At 40.4% G+C, this 24674-nt stretch overlaps 1 protein-coding gene across 1 annotated transcript in view; it reads left to right on the plus strand.

The window, feature by feature from the left end:
- The window catches only part of MYO3A (myosin IIIA), a gene marked incomplete at both ends in the record, with an annotated part of 170181 nt that overhangs the window by 76753 nt on the left and 68754 nt on the right, over nucleotides 1-24674 (plus strand). The window contains 5 exons of the mRNA XM_082839748.1: nucleotides 10481-10579; nucleotides 10685-10799; nucleotides 17333-17459; nucleotides 21145-21355; nucleotides 23147-23294. Of these exons, the coding sequence (XP_082695874.1) occupies nucleotides 10481-10579; nucleotides 10685-10799; nucleotides 17333-17459; nucleotides 21145-21355; nucleotides 23147-23294 (700 nt within the window). The remainder of the gene's footprint in view (nucleotides 1-10480; nucleotides 10580-10684; nucleotides 10800-17332; nucleotides 17460-21144; nucleotides 21356-23146; nucleotides 23295-24674) is intronic.

The raw sequence follows: 24674 nt of genomic DNA on the forward strand, positions 1-24674 counted from the left end.
ACCCCTTATTAGCAGTAGTAGTGTCGATAGTTGTGTGAAGATTAGAAATAATATCCCGCGCAGTACATGGGACACTGACAATGTCAGTAAATAGCAGCTCCTGTTATCAACGTGTGCTGGGGCCCAGAACTTAGTGGGCATGTATGTTAGTGCCTTTGCCACCCATACCTGGAGGAACCTCCAGGTCTTATGCAAGTGTGGAGACTTCTTATTTTTACATCTTTATTGGAGTATAATTGCTTTACAATGGTGTGTTAGTTTCTGCTTTATAACAAAGTGAATCAGTTATACATATACATATGTTCCCATATCTCTTCCCTCTTGTGTCTCCCTCCCTCCCACTCTCCCTATCCCACCCCTCTAGGTGGTCACAAAGCACCGAGCTGATCTCCCTGTGCTATGCGGCTGCTTCCCACTAGCTGTCTATTTTACGTTTGGTAGTGTATATATGTCCATGCCACTCTCTCACTTTGTCACAGCTTACCCTTCCCCCTCCCCAAATCCTCAAGTCCATTCTCTAGTAGGTCTGTGTCTTTATTCCTGTCTTACCCCTAGGTTCTTCATGACATTTTTTTTTTTTTTTAGATTCCATATATATGTGTTAGCATACGGTATTTGTTTTTATCTTTCTGACTTACTTCACTCTGTATGACAGACTCTAGGTCCATCCACCTCACTACAAATAACTCAGTTTTGTTTCTTTTTATGGCTGAGTAATATTCCATTGTATATATGTGCCACATCTTCTTTATCCATTCATCCGATGATGGACACTTAGGTTGTTTCCATCTCCGGGCTATTGTAAATAGAGCTGCAATGAACATTTTGGTACATGACTCTTTTTGAATTATGGTTTTCTCAAGGTATATGCCCAGTAGTGGGATTTCTGGGTCATATGGTAGTTCTACTTGTAGTTTTTTAAGGAACCTCCATACTGTTCTCCATAGTGGCTGTACCAATTCACATTCCCACCAGCAGTGCAAGAGTGTTCCCTTTTCTCCACACCCTCTCCAGCATTTATTGTTTCTAGATTTTTTGATGATGGCCATTCTGACTGGTGTGAGATGATATCTCATTGTAGTTTTGATTTGCATTTTTCTAATGATTAATGATGTTGAGCATTCTTTCATGTGTTTGTTGGCAGTCTGTACATCTTCTTTGGAGAAATGTCTGTTTAGGTCTTCTGCCCATTTTTGGATTGGGTTGTTTGTTTTTTTGTTATTGATCTGCATGAGCTGCTTATAAATTTTGGAGATTAATCCTTTGTCAGTTGCTTCATTTGCAAATATTTTCTCCCATTCTGAGGGTTGTCTTTTGGACTTGTTTATAGTTTCCTTTGCTGTGCAAAAGCTTTGAAGTTTCATTAGGTCCCATTTGTTTATTTTTGTTTTTATTTCCATTTCTCTAGGAGGTGGGTCAAAAAGGATCTTGTTGTGATTTATGTCATAGAGTGTTCTGCCTATGTTTTCCTCTAAGAGTTTGATAGTTTCTGGCCTTACATTTAGGTCTTTAATCCATTTTGAGCTTATTTTTGTGTATGATGTTAAGGAGTGATCTAATCTCATAGTTTTACATGTACCTGTCCAGTTTTCCCAGCATCACTTATTGAAGAGGCTGTCCTTTCTCCACTGTACATTCCTGCCTCCTTTATCAAAGATAAGGTGACCATATGTGCGTGGGTCTATCTCTGGGCTTTCTATCCTGTTCCATAGATCTGTATTTCTGTTTTTGTGCCAGTACCATACTGTCTTGATTACTGTAGCTTTGTAGTATAGTCTGAAGTCAGGGAGCCTGATTCCTCCAGCTCCATTTTTCGTTCTCAAGGTTGCTTTGGCTATTCGGGGTCTTTTGTGTTTCCATACAAATTGTGAAATTTTTTGTTCTAGTTCTGTGAAAAATGCCAGTGGTAGTTTGATAGGGATTGCATTGAATCTGTAGATTGCTTTGGGTAGTAGCGTCATTTTCACAATGTTGATTCTTCCAAGTGTGGAGATTTAACTGGTTCTCAGAACAATCTGTCCTGCTCTCATAACTGTGTAAGACTCTGTCCTTCAGGTCTTTGGGGAATGTCCACCGAAGACGCTGAATTATTGGGATTTAGATGGGGCCACAGTGTTGCACAGTGTCAAGGGCACCATCGCAGTGGGTTGCCTGGAGTTGTGTGCTGCAGTGCCATCCATGTAGAGTATGATGTGAGCAGTACCCTCAGCAGCTACACAGTGAGGCTCTGGATTTGTAACCATACAAATAATCTCATTCATGCTTATTGAACTATTGCACCATACAGTCCAGGAAATAGCACAATTAGGATCGTATTTTAGGCATACTATTAAGAAAGTAAGCTTATTTTCAGCTGGCCTAAAGGATTATAGTTTTACAACATTGTTTATTGGGGAAAAGTATTCCAATTTACTATCAGGTTGAAATATATCTCAGTAATAATTCAAGTACATCTGCCTTATAATTCTTCCATTTTTCCAGGTTTTTTTACATCTGTTTTTTTACTTTACTTAATTTGAATTGCATTGTTAAATTCTAGAGAAGCTTTTTTAATGATCTTTAAAAATGAAAATATCAGTGATGTAATAGAAGAATTCTTAGTAGGCCCTTTTTAAAATGATAAATATAAATGTACCCTATCATTCAGGAACTGGAAGGAAAGAACCAGTTCAGAGGGTTTAACTGAGAGGACTGTTTACAGAGGTAGAGGGTACTGAAGAACCAAGAATAAATGGTGAGATTTCCACAGATGAACAGCGTTGAGAAATCATTCCTACACCTGGGTCTGAAGGGCAGAAGGAGGGACCACACTGCAGAGCCTGGTGAGAAGTAGGGCTGTGGAGGACTGCTGCCTGTCGGGAGCTGCTGCCTAAAGGAATATGTCGTCCCTTTGTGTCTGCGAGGGATTGGTTCCAGAGCCCTCTGCCGTATCCGCGGATACCGAGTCAGCCCTCTGTGTCCGTAGGTTCCACATCCACAGATCCGGTTGGTTGAATCCGTGGATGCAGAACCCGTGGTTGTTGAGGGACAACTGTACAGCTACTGGGAGAAAGAGAGCAAGTGAGGGGAGGAAAACCTCGGCCTCTTCTCCCTCCTTCCAGCCTCCTGCCTGTGCTCCCTGTTGGCTGAACCCAGCTGGAAGCCAGAGAGCAAGGGAGCCCGGGAACCCCAGTCTGTAGAGGTTAGATTTGGGGGTCACCCAACAAGGCAAAGAAGAATGAAGAATGGATCTGAGGTGGCAGAGAAGAATCAGAGTAGACAATTTTTTAAAAGAACTTACCCTTTCTTTGAATGGAATAAATTCTTTTCTTCTCTTTTTTTGCCTCTACTCATGTCATCCTACCCCCATCTCTGACCACATTTAGTTTTATACTGATGGTATTTCTCATGTTGCTGCTGTCGTATAAGTTGTGACTTAAAGCCTTTCCTAAATGTAGATGATTTTAAAGAGGAAATTTTAAAAAGAGGCTACTCACTTCCAAGAAGAAAATGAGCATACAGAAGTCAATGCTAGAAAATGCTCATAAATATAAATGATTTGCTGTTTCGCTGCAGTTTTCTCCAGTTACTGCAATTTAGTTCAGCAGGCATTGCTTGCGTGTCTCTCACATGCCCAGCACTTTCCCAGACGCTGCAGGAGACATCAGCCAAATGGCAGATGTGTGCTCTCTGCTGTGGAGAAAGAGAAAATATTATTTATGGATCAATTACTCTGTGTCAGGCACTGTGCTGGGCATTTTACCTCCATAATCTCTCTTAATTCCTTCAGCAGTATGACAGGGGTTATTGCCTATTTTCTACAGGAGGAAACAGACCAAGAAAATTATAAGAAGTTGCCTAATGTCAAAAAGCTAATAAGTGACTGAATTGGGGTTTGAAGCCATGTCTCTCTGACTCCAGAGCCCACCATTCATTCATTCATCCACCCACGTGGCTAATATTTACTGAGTACCTACTAAGTGCCAGGAGCTGTTCTAGGCCCAGGAGCTATAGAGCTGTAAGACAGGATTCCCGCGTACAGCAGCGCATGGTCTCCCAGGAGCCACACATGCTTTGATCCAGAGCTTGCTGATCACCATCGCCGGCTGGTTTCTGATCTCGCAGGAAAGTAGGCAGTGAGTTCATCTGCAGAGAGTGAGCAGGCAGACGGCAAGGGTCGGGGCGGATCGAGGAGACTGGCTATCCTGGAGGAGGGAGTCCTGGAGGAAGGAGGTGTAACAACCAGGACACGCTAGAAGCACTGTTTCGTGAGCACTTCATGGGGCCCTGTGAATGCAAGGCTGTGCTGCTGGCTTTCCACGCCTCATTGCAGGTCCCTTTGTCGAATATTCCAAGGTTTCACACGGGCGGTGAGTCGCGCCCTGGTGAGGACTTTGTTGTAGATTTGAGGTGTTAGAGGCCTTGGCTGCACAGTGATCCCCAGGGTCCAGGGCACATGAGACAGCCTGGAGGGCCTTCCTGCAAATGGCTGAGTGGGACCCTGAGGAAGCATTAGAGGCTCCGCAATAGGGGTGGGCCGGAGCCAGAGAATACAGTGACACTTGAACAGTGGGCGGTTGAGGGGCGCCGACCCCCGTTGCCGTCAAAAATCTGCTTATTATGCAAAAATCTGCTTTTGACTTTCCTCAAACTTAACTCCTAATAGCCTACTGTTAACCAGAAGCCTTACTGATAACCCAGTTAACACATATCTTGTATATTATAGGTATTATATACTATATTCTTATAGTGAGTTGAGGTAGAGAAAAGAAAATGTTATTAAGAAAATTATAAGGAAGAGAAAATACAGTGAAAGTACTGTACCGTCTCTACTAATGCCATAAGTTTATGTCGTCTGTTTATAAGATGAATCATCTGTCAGTACCTACATCAGTATTGTCTTAGATGATACAAAACACTGTAGGTGTTATACTAACACTAAACATCAGAAAGGAAAAGATAATGTGAAGAATAAATTCATATTAACTTACAGGGACAAGGATTCGTGCATCGATAAGGAAGAAGCAGCAGTGTGGTTGCCTTATGTCACCTGGTGTCATTGATACAATTGCTTCACCATAGCCCAGCTGATACACTAATGAGTGAATCTTATAAAATTTTAGGGCATATTACAGCCATATTCATCATAGAGTAACGGAAACATTGGTACATTTTTTAGAAAACTACTTTGTGTTGATAGACTGATACGCAGCTTCTCCAATTACGAGAGAGAGGCATGCTGTACAGTAATGTAATTCTTTGAAAGCAGAGTGATAAAAGAGTAAGAACAGTAGCACATTGTTAATTTTATATTAACTGTCACTCCCCTTATGCCTGTAAAGATAGGTTCTCCACTTTAAGTCTTGCACGTGATATTCTACACACAATTTAAAAATATCTGTTGAAAAAATTTGCATATTAATGGACCCACACAGTTCAAATCCCTGTTGTTCAAGGGTCAGCTGTACTATCTGGTGACTTGCTGGGCCCCTACATTTGTTCCCGGGCCATTCTGACCTGGGAACCACTAATCACACGAGCGTGTGTGGGATGCTATGGAAGATTCTCTGCCTTTAAGGATGTAGTTAAGGCAGAACATGAGATGGGTAATCTTTGGAGGTGTCTTCCTTTCCTGTTCCTTTAATTCTCTTAATTGTTTATCTACCAAAGATCAGTATATTTCCTATAGCGTCTCCAGGTCTTGTCAAATTACCATCCTCAGTAAACTGATAATTAGAGAGAACACCACCAGTTATGCGTGTCTGCATATATGAGTCACTCCTCTAATTGTGCACTGCATCATTTAAGCGTTAGAGGTGTGACACATAGAGCAATCAATGTGATTTCATTCGCACAAAGCAAACTAAATTATATGCTGTGCCCGTCTTAGAGGAATTTTATTATTTTGTGGTGAGAAAAGGCAAGAACTACACTTTTTGTTTTGTTCTAACCTTGCTTGTGTACAACGCTCATGTTCATCGAAGTATTACTAGTGACTGCCACAAATAATGGCTGGGGGCGTAGAAGGTACGAACACAGCCAGCTCTAAAGGATGCCACCATCTCACTTCAGCATCTGAGCCTGTGATGCCCTTTTCCTGAAATGCTCGCCTGTCTTTGCTTCCATGACTGGACTCTTCTCTGAGTTTTTCTTCTCTGACTTAGATTTATCCATCCATTCCCAAAATGTATACTCATCAAAGATCTGTTCTTGGAGCGTTCCTCTTTTCTCTATATATCCTCACACTTAGCAATTTCTTCTGACATCATGGCTCAATGGGTAGCTCTGTGTGATTGACAGCCAAAGATGTACCTCTTGCTGTCTGCCAAGTTCATGTGTTTTTTTTTTTTTTTTCCGGCTGCATTGGGTCTTCGTTGCTGCGCTTCTCTAGTTGCGGCGAGCGGGGGTTACTCTTCCTTGTGGTACGCGGGCTTCTCATTGCAGAGGCTGCTCGTTGCAGAGCACGGGCTCTAGGTGCGTGGGTTTCAGTCGTTGCGACGTGTGGGCTCAGTAGTTGTGACTCGCGGGCTCTTGAGCGCAGGCTCAGTAGTTGTGCTTAGTTGCTCCGCGGCATGTGGGATCTTCCTGGACCAGGACTCGAACCAGTGTCCCCTGCATTGGCAGGCAGATTCTTAACCCCTGCACCACCAGGAAAGTCCCCAAGTTCATGTTTTTCATTTCCAACAACCTGGATATTTTGCTGTCATCTCGAATTCAACTGAATACAGGCACACCTTGGAGATATTGTAGGTTCAGTTCCAGCCCCCTGCAATAAGGTGAATGTCACAATACAGCAAGTCACATGAAGTTTTTGGTCTCCCAGTGCATATAAAAGTTATGTCTTGGGTTTCCCTGGTGGTGCAGTGGTTGAGAATCTGCCTGCTAATGCAGGGGACACGGGTTCAAGCCCTAGTCTGGGAGGATCCCACATGCCACGGAGCAACTAGGCCCGTGAGCCACAACTACTGAGCCTGTGCATCTGGAGCCTGTTCTCCGCAACAAGAGAGGCCGCGATATTGAGAGGCCCGCGCACCGTGATGAAGAGTGGCCCCCGCTTGCCACAACTGGAGAAAGCCCTCGCACAGAAACGAAGACGAAACACAGCAAAAATAAATAAATTAATTGAAAAAAAAAGTTATGTCTACAATATATTGTAGTCTCTTATGTGTGCAGTAGCATTACGTCTAAAAAAACAACACACATACCTTAATTAAAAAATACTTATTGTTAAAAAAAATGCTAGCCATCATCTGAGCCTTCAGCAAGTTGTCAGTTTTTGGCTGGTAGAGGGTCTTGTCTTGATGCTGATGGCTACTGACTGATCAGGATGGTGGCTGCTAAAGGCTGGGGTGACCGTGACCACTTCTTAAAAGGCAATGAGGTTTCCCTCATCAATTGACTCTTCCTTTCATGAACAATTCCTCTGTGACCTGCGATGGTGTTTGGTAGCATTTTACCCACAGTGGAACTTCTTTCAACATTGGAGTCAGTCTTCTCCAACCCTGCTGCTGCTCCGTCCACTAAGTTTATGTCATATTCTAAGTTTTTTGTTGTCATTTCAACAGTCTTCTCAGCATCTTCACCAGGAGTAGATTCCATATTAAGAAACCACTTTCTTTGCTCATCCGTAAGATGCAACTCTTCAGCTGTTCAGGTTTTACCATGAGAGTGTAGCTGTTCAGTCACATCTTCAGGTTCCACTTCTAATTCTAGTTTTCTTGCTGTTTCTACCACATCTGCAGTTACTTCCCCCCCTAAAGGCTTGAGCCCCTCAAAGTCATCCATGAGGCTTGGAATCAGCTTCTTCCAGACTCCTGCTAATGCTGATATTTTGACCTCTTCCCATGAATCATGAATGTTCTTAATGGAACCTAGAATGGTGTATCCTTTCCATAAAGTTTTCAATTGACTTTACCCAGATTCATCAAAGGAATCACCATCTGTGGCAGCTATCGCCTTACAACATATACTTCCTAACTAATAAGACTTGAAAGTCAGAACTACTTCTTGATCCGTGGGCTGCAGAGTGGATGCTGTGTTAGCAGGCATGAAAACAACATTAACCTTGTTGTCCACCAGAGGTCTTGGGTGACTAGGTGCATTGTCCAGGAACTATAATATTTTGGAAGAAACCTTTTTTCTGAGCAGTAGGTCTCAACAGTGGGCTTAAATTATTCAGGAAACCATGTTGTAAACAGGTGTGCTGTCATTCAGGCTTCGTTGTTCCATTTAGAGCAGGGGTCCCCAAGCCCCGGGCCGTGGACCGGTACCAGTCCTGTTAGGAACCGGGCCGCACAGCAGGAGGTGAGCAGTGGGCGAGCGAGCGAGGCTTCGTCTGCCACTGGAAGAATTGTCTTCCGTGAAACCGGTGCCTGGTGCCAGAAAGGCTGGGGACCACTGCTTTAGAGGGCAGAGTAGATTTAGCATAATCCTTAATGGCCCTAGGATTTGCAGAATGGTAAACGAACATTGGCTGTAGCTTAAAGTCACCAGCTGCATTCACCTCTAACAGGAGAGTCAGCCTGTCCTTTGAAGCTAGGCACTGACTTCTCTTCTCTAGCTATGAAAGTCCTAGATGGCCTCTTCTAATACAAGGCTATTTCGTCTACACTGACAATCTGTTGTTTAGTGTAGCCACCTTCATGGATGGTCTTAGTTAGATCCTCCGGATAACTTGCTGCAGCTTCTGCGTCAGCACTTGCCGCTTCACCTCGCATTGCTGTGCTATGGAGACGGCCTCTTTCCTTAGACCTCGTGAACCAACCTCTCCCAGCTTCAGACTCCTGCAGCTTCCTCTCCGCTCTCAGTCTTCACAGGATTGAAGAGAGTTAGGGCCTTGCTCTGGATTAGGCTTTGGCTTAGGGGAATATTGTGGCTGGTTTGATCTTCTGTCCAGATCACTAAAACTTTCTTCATAACGCCAGTCAGCCTGTTTTGCTTTCTTACCATTCACTGGAGTAGCACTTTTAATTTCCTTCAAGGACTTTTCTTTTGCATTCACAACTTGGCTGACTGACTGTTGCAAGAGGCCCAGCTTTCAGCCTATCTCAGCTTTTGACATGCCCTCCTCACTAAGCTTAATCATGTGTAGATTTTGATTTAAAGTGAGAGACGTGCAACTCTTCCTTTCACTTGAACACTTAGAGGCCATTGTAGGGTTGTTAACTGGCCTAATTTCAACATTGTCATGTCTCAGGGAAGAGAAGAGGGAGAGAGATGGGGAAACAGCCAGCCGGTAGAGCAGTCAGAACGCACACATGTACGGATTAAGCTCACTGTCTATATAAGATTGTCTGTAGAGCCTGAGGTTCCTGGCTCCCCAAACTGGTCACAACAGTAACATCAAGATCACTGATCACAGATCACCGTAACAACTGTCATAATAATGAAAAAGCCTGAAATATTGTGAAAATTACCACAGAGACGCGAAGTGAGTCATTGCTGTTGGGAAAATGGTACCAATAGACTTGCTTGATACAGCCTTCCCACAAACTTTCAATTTGTAAAAGTCGCAGCATCTGTGAAGCACAGTAAAGCCAAGTGCAGTAAAACGAGGTATACTTGTACTCATTGTCCAAAACCCATTTTCTTACCTTGGTCCCTATTTTTTGGAAGGGCACCATCTTCTCTAAGGTGGAAGAAGGAAGAGGGAGACTGAAACTGTAAGCCAGGAGAGAACTTCCTGATCTTGGAGAGGAAGTGTGGTCCATCTCAGATCGCTCCAGAGCAAAAGGAAGACAAGGGAAGGAGAAGCAAGGGTGTCTTGGGTCCTAGTATCCGTAGTTATGTTGTGGAACTTCCTGAAACAGGGACTCACTTTGTGGTGACCCACACTCCTTAATTGTACTCTTCCAGTGTCTTGGAAAGGCTGTTTACATGTAGAACCACAGAGTCATGGAACTTGAGATTCGTAAGGAACAGGTTTCTCTGCAAGTGAGAAGACTGAGCCCCAGAAGGACAGTGTAGCCAGGTGGTTAGAGACGTGGGCTTTGGAGTCAAACAGCCCTGGTTGAATCCAGTTTGGCCATCCAGTCTGTGATCTGAGGGTGAGATTAGTGTCCCCTCTAAGCTTCAGTTCCCTTGTACATGAAATGAGAGGGTCATGGCAGGTAAATGAGCTACTGCAGCACCCACCACGGCCTGGCACGCTCTAGTTTTTATTTGTTTCTTTTTCTGTTGGCTCCTGCTGGCATGTAAACGATGAGAAGTCAGGGTGTTTTGACTGCTTGCTCCAGCTGTATCCCCCGTGTCTAGAAAAATGCCTGGCGGACACGCAGATATCCGCTGCATGACTCAGACAAGTGCTTAGCAGAGTGTACAGTCCTCTGACAGTGGTGGTCGAAAATAGCGACGGGTTGCAACCACAGAGGGTCAGAACCCAGTGTTCTGGGAAGTGCTTGGTGGCGCTTACAGGCGTCTGGTAATTATATTGCCAAGAAACTTTAGCGATGAATAAATGTTCTTACTAACCACCTTCCTGAAAATGGCTTGTTTTTTTCAGTGGAGAAAAAAATTTTCATATTTTTTACTACATCTATGCTGGTTTAGCTGAAAAGAAGAAACTAGCCCATTACAAATTGCCGGAAAATAAGCCTCCCAGGTAACCCAGCAGCTTGAACTTTCGTAAATAATGCTTCTACTTTTCACTTAATCACTCATTTCACTTAATTTCAGATTTTCACCTGTCCTTCCTTTTTTTTTCCAGATACCTGCAAAATGACCACATCAGAACAGTACAGGACATGATGAATAATAGTTTCTATAAGTCCCAATATGAATTAATTGAGCAGTGTTTCAAAGTCATCGGTTTTACAATGGAGGTGGGTATGGAAGACATTTGAACCTCTTTAGGAAGTGTCTTTTTGTCCTCCCTGATGGTGAGAGTTAGCATTTATTGAGTGGTCCATATGCCAGATATTGTGCTAAGTGCTTTACATGGATAATTTTTAAATTACTGAAATGACCTTATGAAATAACTAGAATTATAATTTTTACTTTATACATGAGGAACCATGTCCTTGAGATACAACTGAATTTCGTTTTGTTCTTAGTCTTTTATTTTACTTATATTTGCATCTCCCACATATATATAAAATTTTATGTAAATGCAGAAATGTGATCATGTCACACATTCCTTTTTAGTGCAGTTTTCTTTTTCTAACAACTTTATTAAGATATATTTCACATACTGTACAAATCAGCCATTTAAAAGTGTACATTTTGGGGCTTCCCTGGTGGCGCAGTGGTTGAGAGTCCGCCTGCCAATGCAGGGGACGTGGGTTCGTGCCCCGGTCCGGGAAGATCCCACATGCCGCGGAGCGGCTGGGCCCGTGAGCCATGGCCGCTGAGCCTGCGCATCCGGAGCCTGTGCTCCGCAACGGGAGAGGCCACAACAGTGAGAGGCCCGCGTACCGCAAAAAAAAAGTGTACATTTTAATGACTTTTCATACAGTCACTGAGGTGTGCATCCTTCCCCCTAATCACTTTGAGAATATTTTCATGTTCTAAATTAGCAGTGATTAACAGTTCCTCCTCATTCCCATCCCACCTCTGCTTCTGTCACTGTACATCTGTTTATTCTGGACATTTCTCATGAATTGAGTGAGACAATATGTCACCTTTCGTGACCAGCTTCTCTCATCTGACGTAATGTTTTCAGGGTCCATCCGTGTTGTAGCATGTGTCAGTACTTCATTTCTTTTTATCGAGGAATCATATTCCATTGTATGGATATACCTCATGTTATTTGTCCAGGCATCACGTGATGGGCGTTTGGGTTGTTGCCACTTTTCGGTCATTATCAGTAATGCTGCTGTGCTCATCCGTGTCTGAGTTTTTGTGTGACATGAGTTTTCACTTCTCTTTAGGGTATACCAAGGGTGGAAGAGCCAGGTCAGAGAGTAACACAATGTTTAACCTTTTGAGGAACTACCAGGCTGTGTTCCAAAGCAGCCGCACTATTTTACATTCCAACCCGCAGTGTATAAAGGTTCTGACTTCTCTCCATCTTCCCCAGCACTTATTATTATCTGTTTATAGCCATTCTAGTGGGTGTGACGTGGTGTGTCACTGTGGTTTTGGTTTGCATTTCCCTAAAGGCTTATGATGCTGGACTTCTTTTCACGTACTTATCTTTTCAGGTAATTTATCATTTACATATCTTCTTTGAAGAAACATCTGAGAGTGGATAATTTTTAAATTACCGAAATCTCTGCTAGAAAGATTCTTTGCCAATTTTTAAATTAGGTTGTCTTTTTATTATTGAGTTGTAAGAATTCTTTGTATTGTAGATACAAGTGTCGTATGATTTGCAAAAATTTTCTCTTTTGTTGTCTTTTTACTTTATTGATGGCATCCTTTGAAGCCACATTATCTGTATTATTGATTTCACTTAAAAAATATTTTTATTAACGTATTAATTTGGTTTCTTGTGTTGTTCTTTTTCTTAAGGAGAATACTTGGTTCCTCTGTTTCTTCCTTTTCCTTATTTAATAATGAAGGTATTTAAGGCTATAAATTTATCCCTGAGTAATAAAGATTTCTTTCTTTGTCCTAGGTTGTTCTTTTAAGTTTTATAACAAAGTATCTTGTTTACTAGGGATTCCTGAAGGTTTTTAGAGAAGCTTTCAGACTCTGCTCTTAGTAGTTTACTGTTTGCTGTGTTGATTCAATCCCACGATAAAAAGAACACTTCACTCGGAACATGAATCAGGCTTCTAGATGAACTCTTGCAGGAAAGTAATGTGCAATTTGTTGGATTTTAATTTCGTTTTCATAAATGACACTCCTGCAACTTGAAACTGTTAGTGTGTCTGCTTATGAAGTTTACTGAAATTTCTTGGGTTATCAAATCTCTACTAAGAGTCCGAGCTAAAAATAATACCTGATTCTTCTCCAAAAGTTTGGAAAATCTTATCAGCAGGATGTAAAGTGTAGACATGCTGATAGAAGTGACCCTTGACAAGAAGCATCCAAATTATGTGCCGTGAGGTTATTGAATCTCATTTTGCAGCGTGTTTTTCAGGCACTGTTGCCTCCCTTCGAAAATGCAAGGCTGTCAGCGATAACCTTTTGTCCATTTGACGCATTTGCTCACCAGAAGTTAATATTTCTAAAGCTGTACCTGTTCTCAGAATAGAGAAAAGTTTGCTGATAAGTGCGTTTTCTCCAAATACGGAGCCTCTGCTGTTGACAGCTCTGACGACGGGTGGTCTCCCAGTCTTGACTTCTCTTTGAAAGCCTTTGACTTTACCTTGGGTATCCTTGCTGCAGGCCTGAGGGGAAGTAGTCTTAAGACCTTGACCTTTGACCTTAGGGAGTGAGGTGTGATCTCTGCCAGCTGGGTGAGGTTGGAGAAGCAGGACAGATGAATGACTTTTTTTTTGCCTTGAAATTAGGGCCTTCAGGAGAGGTTTAAGTAAACCAGGGTAATCTGTGTCCATCAGGAAACATTTCAACTTCTAGAGTTAATTTTTCTGGTGTGGGCTTTCTCCATAGCCAGGAGGAATTCAGATTTGATGGGGAGACTTCCTACCTGGCTGCCTTTACAGCCCCAGAATTTAGAGTCCTCCTTGAGTTCTGAATAAGCTTTGCTACCAAGTTTCTAGATGAGCTGGTTGTGGGAGGGGTGGGTGAGAGCTGTAGGAGCCATAGGGGACCTGGCGGGCTGCTTTCAGGACCAGCTAAAGCAAAATAACTACTCTGGGGACCAGAGAAGAATTATTACCATGACTTCCCAGTTTTTGCCAGAAGATGGAGAATTTTATGGACCAGAGAGAGAAGCATTACTGTAGACTCATGGGCAAGCCAGGGTTGAATGCATCCTTAGGCAGATACTCTACTCACAGGAAGTCTTGAGCTAAAGTTGAGTAACTTTTTGATTTAGAAGTAGAGACTCCAGCTTGATCATCTTTTTTTCTGAGTGATGCATTCTTTCCGTAGATTCTTGGACCCTGGCTGGAACTTTGGCTGTCTACTCTATAAGCTGCAGCTCAAATCAGGAAACTCAGTGGTTCTGTGGTCTCTAGGCAGAAAGGAGATGATTGGGACCTTCTCTCTGTTGATGCATTAAATAGCTTTAGGCTGTAAAATGGAAAAAAAGAATCCATTGTTTGTTAAGATTTCTGAGGGTTTTTAGGGAAGCTTGCAGACTTCGCTCTTAGCTGCAATACATTGCTATGAAGAACTTTCTGCAGGTGAGACACATGCATGGTTCTTAAAGGGCCAGTATATAAATCTTATTCCCCTACTGCACTCTCACAGAAGAAAAAGAAGAAGAATAAGAAGGAGGAGGGGGAGGGGGAGAACAAGAAGCAGCAGCAGCAGCACAGGTTGACAGGGTGACGGGATTGACGAATGAGGACAGGACAATTCGCTTGATCAGTAAAAGCCTTTGCTGGAGAGTTGGGAGAAAAATGATGAGGACAGAATAGGAGTTGAACAATTGAGAGAGTACTAAGCTTATAGAACTTACTGTGGATATCTCATGTGAAGAGTGGAGTGGTATGTGCCCTTTTTTTAGCCGTGATGTCTGGGGTGGTGGACATCATGTGACACTGAAAACTGCTGTCAACCTTACCTGACTACATTTTGGGAACAACACCAATCTGAACTCTACCGTTTGGAATCAGAGATGACCCTAACACATTTCCTAATAAAATAGATATGGTTATTACTAGTGCCATGTGTATGTAATTGGTTCAGCTCTGGAAGAGGAAGTCCCTGACTCGGATGGCATGAGTTTCAGCCATATTCCAAGTGACATATGACTGCCACCCAGAGATTTCAGACAAGCCATGGGAGACACTCCGGGTGACTCCACATGCCACCCTGTTCCAGACTTGGTCCCGTCAGTATGCTCTGATTCTGAGGTTCCAACGCATCGTTGGTGACCACCTGGGTCTTTTGCTTTCATTCTGGCTCAAAGGACCAAGATCTTGCTCCCCCCTGAATGTTTGAGCACAACATAAAAGCCAGCTTAGCTGCCTCAGGAGTAAAAATAGCGTATTTGCGGCTCCCGTGGGCTGGCATGATGCTCGTTAAACTTGACGCTACCCCACCCCGAGCCCTTCCTGGCTGTGGCTGCATCTTCCTCACTTCCGTTTGCCAAAATTCAAATTCAGATCAGCCTCCTCCCCTTCTGTTGCATCACTTTCCCTCTCCCTAACCTCCCTCCAACCCTGCCATCACCCACAGCTTGTACCTATGGAGACAAGTTGACTTAAGCACTAGCGGGTATCCTGGCTCTTAAAGCAGAAAGGGATGCAGTGAATAAAGAAAAACACAGCATCCACTCCTGTCTCCAATCCTTGGTCCTAGGCTGAGTGTTGCTACCGGTAGATGCCCCTTTGGACTGCAGTCTGGCTCTATTGGTTGCCTGTTTGGGGGAAAACAGGAGAGGCTCATTGGATCTCAGAGCACCCTCCAAACGGGAAGCATGTTGTACGCCGAGCAAGCAGGTCCTGCTGCCGACCCGGGCTGGGCCCCTTTGTAGTACTTTTCCGTGCTTCACATCAGCAGAAGAGCTTATCTTCTTACCAGTTCCTTCCCCCAGAGGTTGCTGTCTTAGAAGTAGGGAACCATTTTTAATTGGTTTGTTTATTACTTCCAAGTCCCAGTCGTTAGAGGCAATGTTTCACTTATATTTGCCTCAACTGCTTTCCATTGCCTGGTAGAGCAATGTCTAGTCACATTAAAATGAAACGAGTCTAGCAGTTAGCATCTAGTGACAAACATATTTCATTTATGTAAAACTGGATGTTCCAAATTTAAACATATTCAGTGTTTACTGAACATCCAAACATATAGCTTAGGTTAAAGGAAAACATAACATCTGTTTCTGGAGCTGAAGCACAATCACTGCTAAATATCTTGTGAAGACTTTTAGTCCAGTTCAAGGTGACTCTCCTAGAATGTGCTGGTCTCCCCGCTAAAAGCAAAGCCTCAGACTGTTAACAGGGCAGACTGTCCCGCTTTGGAGACAGTGGAATTACACTGAGTAGGTGTTTACTTCCTTTTTATCCCACTAGTGATTTTTTTTAATGTCATCTCACTGGCTTGTTTGGATTTTTTTTTTTTTTTTTTTTGCGGTACGCGGGCCTCTCACTGCTGTGGCCTCTCCCGGTGCGGAGCACAGGCTCCGGATGCGCAGGCTCAGCGGCCATGGCTCACAGGCCCAGCCGCTCTGCGGCATGTGGGATCTTCCCGCACTGGGGCACAAACCCATGTCCCCTGCATCGGCAGGCGGACTCTCAACCACTGCGCCACCAGAGAAGCCTTGGATATGTCTTTTGTCCATAGCTGCTTCAGTTTCACTTTGGAAAGAGGCAACTTGCACAATCAAGTTAAATGGCTTGATTTTCACATCCTTTAATCACAACTTGCTGCCTACACATTTTACGGCTGCACAATTTTGGTGACTCTCCAATACAGAGAGTGTCTCTCTCTCTCTCTCTCTCTCTCTCTTTCTCTCTCATTCTGTCTCTCCCCCCTTGTCTTTCTCCGGTTGGTGCCAACAGTACCCATGGTGTAGGTTTCCCTTTCAATATTTCGGGGTTTACAATTTACTTGTACATTTGTGATTCAGCACAGGCCAGGCAAAGTGACAGGCAAATCAAAATCAGATATTCTCTACAAATAACACAAATTGGAAAACTCTTAAAACTTTTCAAAACCCATGATTTCCTAAGCCATTTTCCTGCCATAGTTTTAAGATAAATGATTAGTAGTTTTATGAGTCAACTCATTTAAAGGCAGTTTTTATCACGTCGTGACAGGAATTTTATTTGTTTCCCTTTGCACAAAATCACAAGTCTTTTGTCTAAGATGAGAATGCCTTTTTTTTTCTTGCTTTAATTTTGCTTACATTTCTTATAACAGTCTAAAATCACAAGCTAGTACATTTTCTTTGGATTATCAGTTATGGCTTCAGTTGTGATCAAATAATATTTGTGAAGTAAATTTTAAAGTATTTAAAGCATCACACAGTGTTGAATTTCTATGAAACACTTTATTTTTAAAAATTGGTTTTAGTCAGCATGAGAGGGGCATAAAATTCCCTTTTAGTCATTTGATAATAATTTAAAAATGATAATTTGATACCTAGTTGTCTTCATTCAACATACATAAAAAGTTACAATTCTTGAATGCCATAATTCAGCCAACATCGATGATTTGAAGAGAATGAGAGGACCAGGGAAGCCAGTTGACTTCTCTTAGTTTGACATCATAGTCTGTGGGATAACCTTGTTATGCTGGATCCTAAAGATTCTTCCCCAGTCTGTCGGCAGCCACAGGCACTGCCTTGCTGTACTCAAGGGGAGAATGATGCTAGCATTTCTTTGCTGTGTTTCAGCAACTTGGAAGTGTATATAGTATACTGGCTGCAATCCTGAACGTTGGAAACATTGAATTTTCTTCTGTGGCAACCGAACACCAGATTGACAAGAGCCACATTTCTAATCATGCAGCTCTGGAGAACTGTGAGTTTTATTATCTTGCATTCAAAACTGAACTCCTAAAAAAAGTCTGATGACATACTGAAAGTGTCACATAGGGATAACTTCAAGCAGTTGTACTTTTTTGGAATCCTAAAAATGAATACTCAGATTCAAGTTGTGTCAAATGGAGTTTTCAAAGTCCACTATTTAAAACAGATCTTCATGGCTACAAATTAAGTAATTACTGTAGAAAACATTTCTAAAGGCTAGGCTTTCATGATTATTTTAGGAGCTATTTACATTTCAATGTAAAAACACAGAAAGCGTACTTAAAATTTAGCAAACTGATCTGAAAAAGAGTTAAAGTTGTTATTGTGATAACAATTTGGCATCTGTATCATTCTATAAGTAATAAAGACCTGAATATTTATTTTCGTACTGGATGGATTTTTTACACGCATTCATCTTGGGTTGATTAATTTCGGAGTCATTTTCTATGCAAGAAAAGTACATCACGGTATTTGCTTCAAATCAGCTTTTCTCTTACTGGCAGAGTTTGATGAATTATTTTAATAATTTAAGGTTTCTCACTGATACCGTCCAGTGTCAAAGCTTTTTAATTTAGAATATACCCTAATTTTTATTTTTAGTGTTGTCATATGCCTCCACAATTCCAGATTTGTTAAAGTTTCATTCATAACCTAGGAAATAATGTTATAAAATTTTGTTTATATATTTTTTTCTGATTTATAATTACTCAGGAACAGAATGATAATTTAGGATAATTTCAGAGGGCCACCCTGGTTTGGATCTGTCCCCAAATCCCCATCATCTCCATCCCACCAGCTTGGTAATACAGCAGAACAAGCGTCTGAGGTTGGCATGTAATGATTGGCAGGTACCTGGAAACCTGTTCTGGCTTTTCATATATAAGGAAAACTTAATTGGCACATATGATATTAGGTTATCAGAAGTGGAAGGAATTGCCAGAAAACGCCAATGATAAGATTCAAACCTCACCATCTGATCATAATTACAAGAGTTATCAGCAACCAACAGAATGAGTTGCAATAGAGCTATGTCGTAAATATGAGTACACTTAGAAACTACCGAACTGAAAAATGATTTTGATGATTGGAAACCCATTTCCGTATAGCAGGAGACAGTCATATGGGTCACAGAAGGTTAATATTTATATGAATATAGTTAAAACTAATTAAAGCACTCATGGAAAATAGAAATTTTACTAATTTACATTAAAGTGATTTGTAATTAAAGTTACAAGGAATTATCTCCAAACCAGGGCCATGTTTCCAGATGATTTTACAGATGCATGGTTTCAATCAGGCACCAGTTTTGTCCATTCTATCCCAAAACTCTCTCCCAAATATGACCTCTTGTCTTTCTCTCCATCATCATTATTCTCATCTAAGACACATCACCTCTCACCTGCACTAAGTGACCACCCAGTTGTTCACTGCACGTTAATTCTTGAACTTTTCCAGGTTGTCCTCCAAAGTTCATTCAGGAACCACTTAACACATGTATCCGTGGTGTCTCTCAGCCTTCCTCTCCCATCCTTGTCCCTCTCCTTCTCCCCCTCTATCATCCCACTTGTTCTTCTTGATTAGCTTCTCATTCCCTCTGGATAAAGACCATCAAGATGAGAACTTTGTCTTAAAAGGGGTTCTACTTAGCAGTATATCCCCAGGTAAAACACCTGGCATGTAGTAGATGTTCAATAAATAAATATATGTCAAATTAATGAATAATGGGGGAATAGAAATAGACATACCAGTCAATAGGAGACATTATTCAGAAACAGAGCGAAGTAGAATTACCAGAAAGGCATTACAAATCACTAGGGAATCAGTGTTGTAGGGACAAGCAACTGGCCGACCATTTGGAGGAGGGGGAGTTTGAATCCTTCTCATATGCCATATACCAAAGTGTATTCCAGATGTCTATCAATTTAAATGCAAATAAGTAAATAAATACATACATACATAAATGTACAGGACAAAATGCATTTATATAATCCTGAGATGAGAAAAGACTTGAAGAACTTTATGTGCAGAAAACCAAGAGCAGAAATAATTTTTTAAGTGGATATTTGACAACATAAAAATTAAAGCTTTCATACCAAAAAAAGGAAAATAAATTAAATTGCAATGCAAATGAAAAATGAGGGAAAATACTTGCAATATATATATCAAAACATTATTCTCTTTAAACTCTTATAAATTGATTAGGAAGAGATGAATATATCAATGAAAAATAGGCAGTTTACAAAATAAGAAAATGAAAATGTGGCAGTTTACAAAGTAAGAACCACAAATCACTAATAAACATATGCAAAGAAGAAAGTATTCAGCTTTGCTAGGAGTCAAAGTGAAAGAAGAAAGCATTCTTTTTAAAAATAATAATCCCTGGTGTCCATGAAATTGTGTTGAAATTATTTACCTTTCATTTGGCTGGTAGGAGTACAGTTGGTTCAGAGTTTTTGAAGAGCAGCTAAATAGAATATATCAAAAAGCTTAGAAGTGTTTATATACTCAACCAATTGCTGAATTTAGGCAGTTTATGCTAAGAAAATAATACAAGACAGAAGCACAGATTCATGCCCAAAATATTCATCCTAGCATTCTTTACAATTGTGAATATATGGAAGCAACCTAAATATGCAACAATTTAAAAATTGATGTTATTATATATGTCAGAATATTATGCAGCAAATTAAAATTATATCAACAAACAGTATTCAACAAAATGGGAAATGCTTAAGCTATTAAGGTAAAATGTATGTGCAGAATAGCGGTAATAAACATGCCTAGAAGGAAAGAAACGCAGAATGTTTTCTCTGAAGGTAGGATTTGTGTATTAAGCTTATATTACTTCTACATTGTGAAAAAATATTTTGTTTAAATAAGGTTCAACAATTTTAGCAACATAACCAAGAAATATCTTGTCCCAAGTGCTAAAACTAAATTTAAAATGTTCAAAATATTTTAAAAGGAGAACGACTGATTTGAGAAGTCAGCCTATCTGTCCTGTAATAGTTTGGGTTAAGGATGTTTATTATATGCAACAATGAGTTTTGTTCACTGAGTTAAAATTACCTGTGATATTTAATTAAATATTAAATATTTGTTCGGGCAGTAAGTTTTAACAAACTTTAGTCATTGACATATATAACTGAAAAATAGTAGTATGATTAAAAAGTATATGAATGTCAAGACGTTTTATGCTCGTTTGTTTCCATCTTGCAGAAGTTACTTAAAATGCATTTGTTTGGGTATATCTCTGAAGTCGAGGTAACTTTACAATTAATTTCCATGTTTTGAAAATGTGTCTATAATAATGGCATCCAAATGATAGCAGAACTGTTCATTATGTTTTTAAATATTTTAACATAATTCAGTGAAATTGTGTTTGGCATCACCTAAACCACCACTGGTTTGTGTGGAAGGTCACTCTATCAGCCAGCTCAGTTTGGGTTGTGCTGTATTATACAACAGCCTATAGCTGACCAGTCGAGATCAGTGGAGAAAGATGATCTAGAAGAAACACAGGACTCCTATTGAATAGGATATTCTTTTTATATTATAAAACCTTCACATGTTTATTTCATGTCATTTGAAGAAGGTGAATTAAGACATTTTCATTCTCTGGGAAACGACATCATTGTCATCATATCATCTAACAACACATGTTTATTTATTTTTAGCTGCTTCTTTGCTTTGCATTCAAGCAGATGAGCTACAAGAAGCTCTCACCTCCCACTGCGTGGTCACTAGAGGAGAAACCATCATACGACCCAATACTGTAGAGAAAGCTACTGACGTCAGGGATGCGACAGCGAAAACTTTATATGGACGCCTGTTTAGTTGGATAGTCAATTGCATTAACAGCTTATTGAAGCACAACGCATCACCCAGGTAAAAAACTTTATAGAACTTGTTCCCCAAACGTCAGGTGATGTAAATCTGTTTTCTAATTTACTGATTTGTCTGTGAGTCCCTTTGAAAATGTTTCTAATTGGTGTCATTTAATTATTAAACTTTGGTTTCTAGTTTAAGCTCTGCTTTATTTCCTAATGGTGCCACTTCATTGCATCAGGTAGCTATAAAACTTTAAAACTGCTGGGACACAGAAACTGTAGCAACATGAATAAACATAATAGAAAGTGATTTTTTAATGTGTCTTCTTACTGTCAATTTATATGTTCTTTTAATTAGAAGGTGTACTGTGAAGCATATACCATTTTTTACTTGCAGAGAATGTCTATTCAGCAGTTCTTTGTCTTTGTTTTGAGGGATTGAATTAAATTTTCAAGGCAAAGGAAAACTTTCTTTTCATAGTTTAACTCTCATTATAACCCAGCAGGGGTACATATGATCTTCAATGAAATTTGGTTAAGAAATGCTGTAGATAGCTAATAAGTGATAGAGCAAGATGTGAACAGTAGTGTTATCTGACCATAACAGATGCAAAATGCAACTTAAGTCTCCAGCCTGTCTAGTGCCTTATCTGAAATCGCAGCCACCACTGAGTGCTCTCTGTACACCAGGGATTGTGCCGAGATATATCCTTACATTTACATCCAAAGCTTTGTTCTCCTATAAATTATATAATCTTTAGAAATTGGTATGTGAAAAATATGGTGGATTCCTACCTTAAGATCACCTCTTTCACACTTGCTTACTAAGCATAAAAGACCATTTCATATACATTTCAGGGGTGTAGGTCACTGTTATTTTTCCACTAAAATACACACCACACCATAGTAGCATTCAGACTATCCAGGAGAGTTAAGAACGTCGAGGAATAACGTTCTTAAGTCTCTCTCCCTCAATATTAGTGAACAGAGGTAACCATTGTGGAGGAGCAGGGCAAAGTTGCATCTGGAATATTGAATTGTGGAATAGTATTGAATTGTATTTTAAATTATTTCATTATGATATAAATTAATATATATTTATATCTTTCTCCAGGTTACTGTTCATCCCATATTAAAAATTATGAGTGGATAATTAAAAACCAAATAACAGTTCTTTAAAATAAGTAAAATATCTTTAGCAGGATGTTTTAATTGTCCTAAAATGAGAGACTAAATACTCTTTCACTGAATTTTTGCTTTTCTGGTATGGTTTTTACTGAACACATTCATACTATATTCTGAGCGCTGGCTAGGTTTTCCCTGTGATTCATGACTCTAGGAGTAGTTTCTGTAGTACAAGGAAAATATTATACTGTCTACATATTAAAATGAATGCTACCTAGTTAATGTTCTGTGGAGGGAAACTTTTTCAATTAAGAAAATTTTCGCACGGACATATATACACTACCAAATGTAAAATAGATAGCTAGTGGGAAGCAGCCACATAGCATAGGGAGATCAGCTCGGTGCTTTGTGACCACCTAGAGGGGTGGGATAGGGAGGGTGGGAGGGAGACGCAAGAGGGAGGAAATATGGAGATATATGTATATATATAGGTGATTCACTTTGTTATACAGCAGAAACGAACACACCATTGTAAAGCAATTATACTCCAATAAAGATGTTAAAAAAATTAAAAAAAAAAAAAAAAGAAAGAAAAAATTTTCACTCTATGTCCTGGTAGTAGTTTCTTAGCTAAATAACAAAAGTGACTCTGAGATACCCTGCTTTGAATTACCTCCTAAGAAAATAAATAAGAACTCAAAATAATGCCTCTTCAATCTTCCAGTGGGAATGATGATGAGCTAAGCATTGGCATTCTGGATATATTTGGCTTTGAAAATTTCAAAAAAAATTCCTTTGAGCAGCTGTGCATTAACATTGCAAATGAACAAATTCAGTTTTATTTCAATCAACATGTGTTCGCCTGGGAACAGGTAAGTTGAGGTGCTTTGTTATATATAGTATTGATGCATGCAGTGTGTGTGTTCTGTGGAGAATTGTACTATGAAGCAGGATCTAAGTCATAGATTGAAAGCCTGAAACATTTAATAAAGACCAAAAAAAGATTTCCTTTTCTCCATGCTCATTATAAAAACAAAAACAAGCCCCAAAGCTGGTATGAATGTAGTGTATCTTGATACGTGATGCTGAGTGTACTCCACCAAAAATCACTGGACTCTTCTCCAAAACTTAGCACGTCTGAGTCCTTGCAAACAAAGAAGTTTCCTTTGAAATTTAAGTAAGCAGATGTGTCTAGCTCTTTCTCTTTCTGTAGACTGCATAGCTGAAATTCTGTTTGAAATGTAAATATCCATCTAAAATGCATTAAACTTCAGAATTCCAGTTGCTAGGCAGCAGAATGCAAGATAATGGATTTGATGTAAATGCCATGAAACGGTAATTTTGTCACAGTACAATGTGTAATAATGATTCAGCTTCAAAAGTCAGAAACTCACTTGCATTGCATTTGGCAAAACGTTAGTGTTAAAATTATTTAGTTAATCAAGTCTAAAAGAAATAGTAGTATTTTATATCATTTAGTGTGCTATTTCTCCTTTAAATAATAATAAATTGTTTTGTGTTTACTGATTAAAACTGAGGTTTTTGTTTAAATTTGAGATAAATTAGAGGTACATGAGCCTCTTTTGCGTCAAAATATTTAGCCTTATTGCAAATTTACTTTGAGATCACATCTTGAAAACAGTGGTTGCACAAAAAATGTTTGGATTGTGACATTTCTTAGGTCAAAAAAGGGACATAAATTTAAGATTTTATCTGTGTTTGCACAGCTTTCATCTACCCCAGATTCTTGTTCATCACATACTCATTCTCTCACCCTCTCCCTCTACCCCTTCTCCACTCCTCTCCAGTAGCGCCATCCTTTGGCCTAGTTATATGATGAAATCCTTTAAAGTCTTTAAAAACAGAGCCCTTCTCCAGCCTGCTATGTCTGCAGCCATGGCCCTCCCCCTTCCCTTCATAGCCAGGCTCTTTGAAAACATATTCAACCTTCACTGTAATGTATTGATTTCTTCCCCGCCTGGGTACATTGAGTCCGTAGTATCTGGCTACTGGAAGGGCCCTTCTTAATCTCATCACTCATTAGTATCAGAAACATTTTAGTCTCCACATTATTATTGTCAACCCTGTTGACAGATTCCTGTTTCTGGAAAATCCCTCTTTTGTCATCCCTAACACGCTTTCTGTTTCTCTTGCTCTCTGATGGGTTCCTCCTTTACTCTTCCTGCACCAGCCCATAAATCCGTGGTTCTTAACCCTGGCTACATATGTGAATCACTTGGGTAAAATCCCAG

The sequence above is a fragment of the Leucopleurus acutus genome, assembly GCF_964270905.1.
Source record: "Leucopleurus acutus genome assembly, chromosome: 1".
In the NCBI taxonomy this organism is placed as follows: domain Eukaryota; kingdom Metazoa; phylum Chordata; class Mammalia; order Artiodactyla; family Delphinidae; genus Leucopleurus; species Leucopleurus acutus.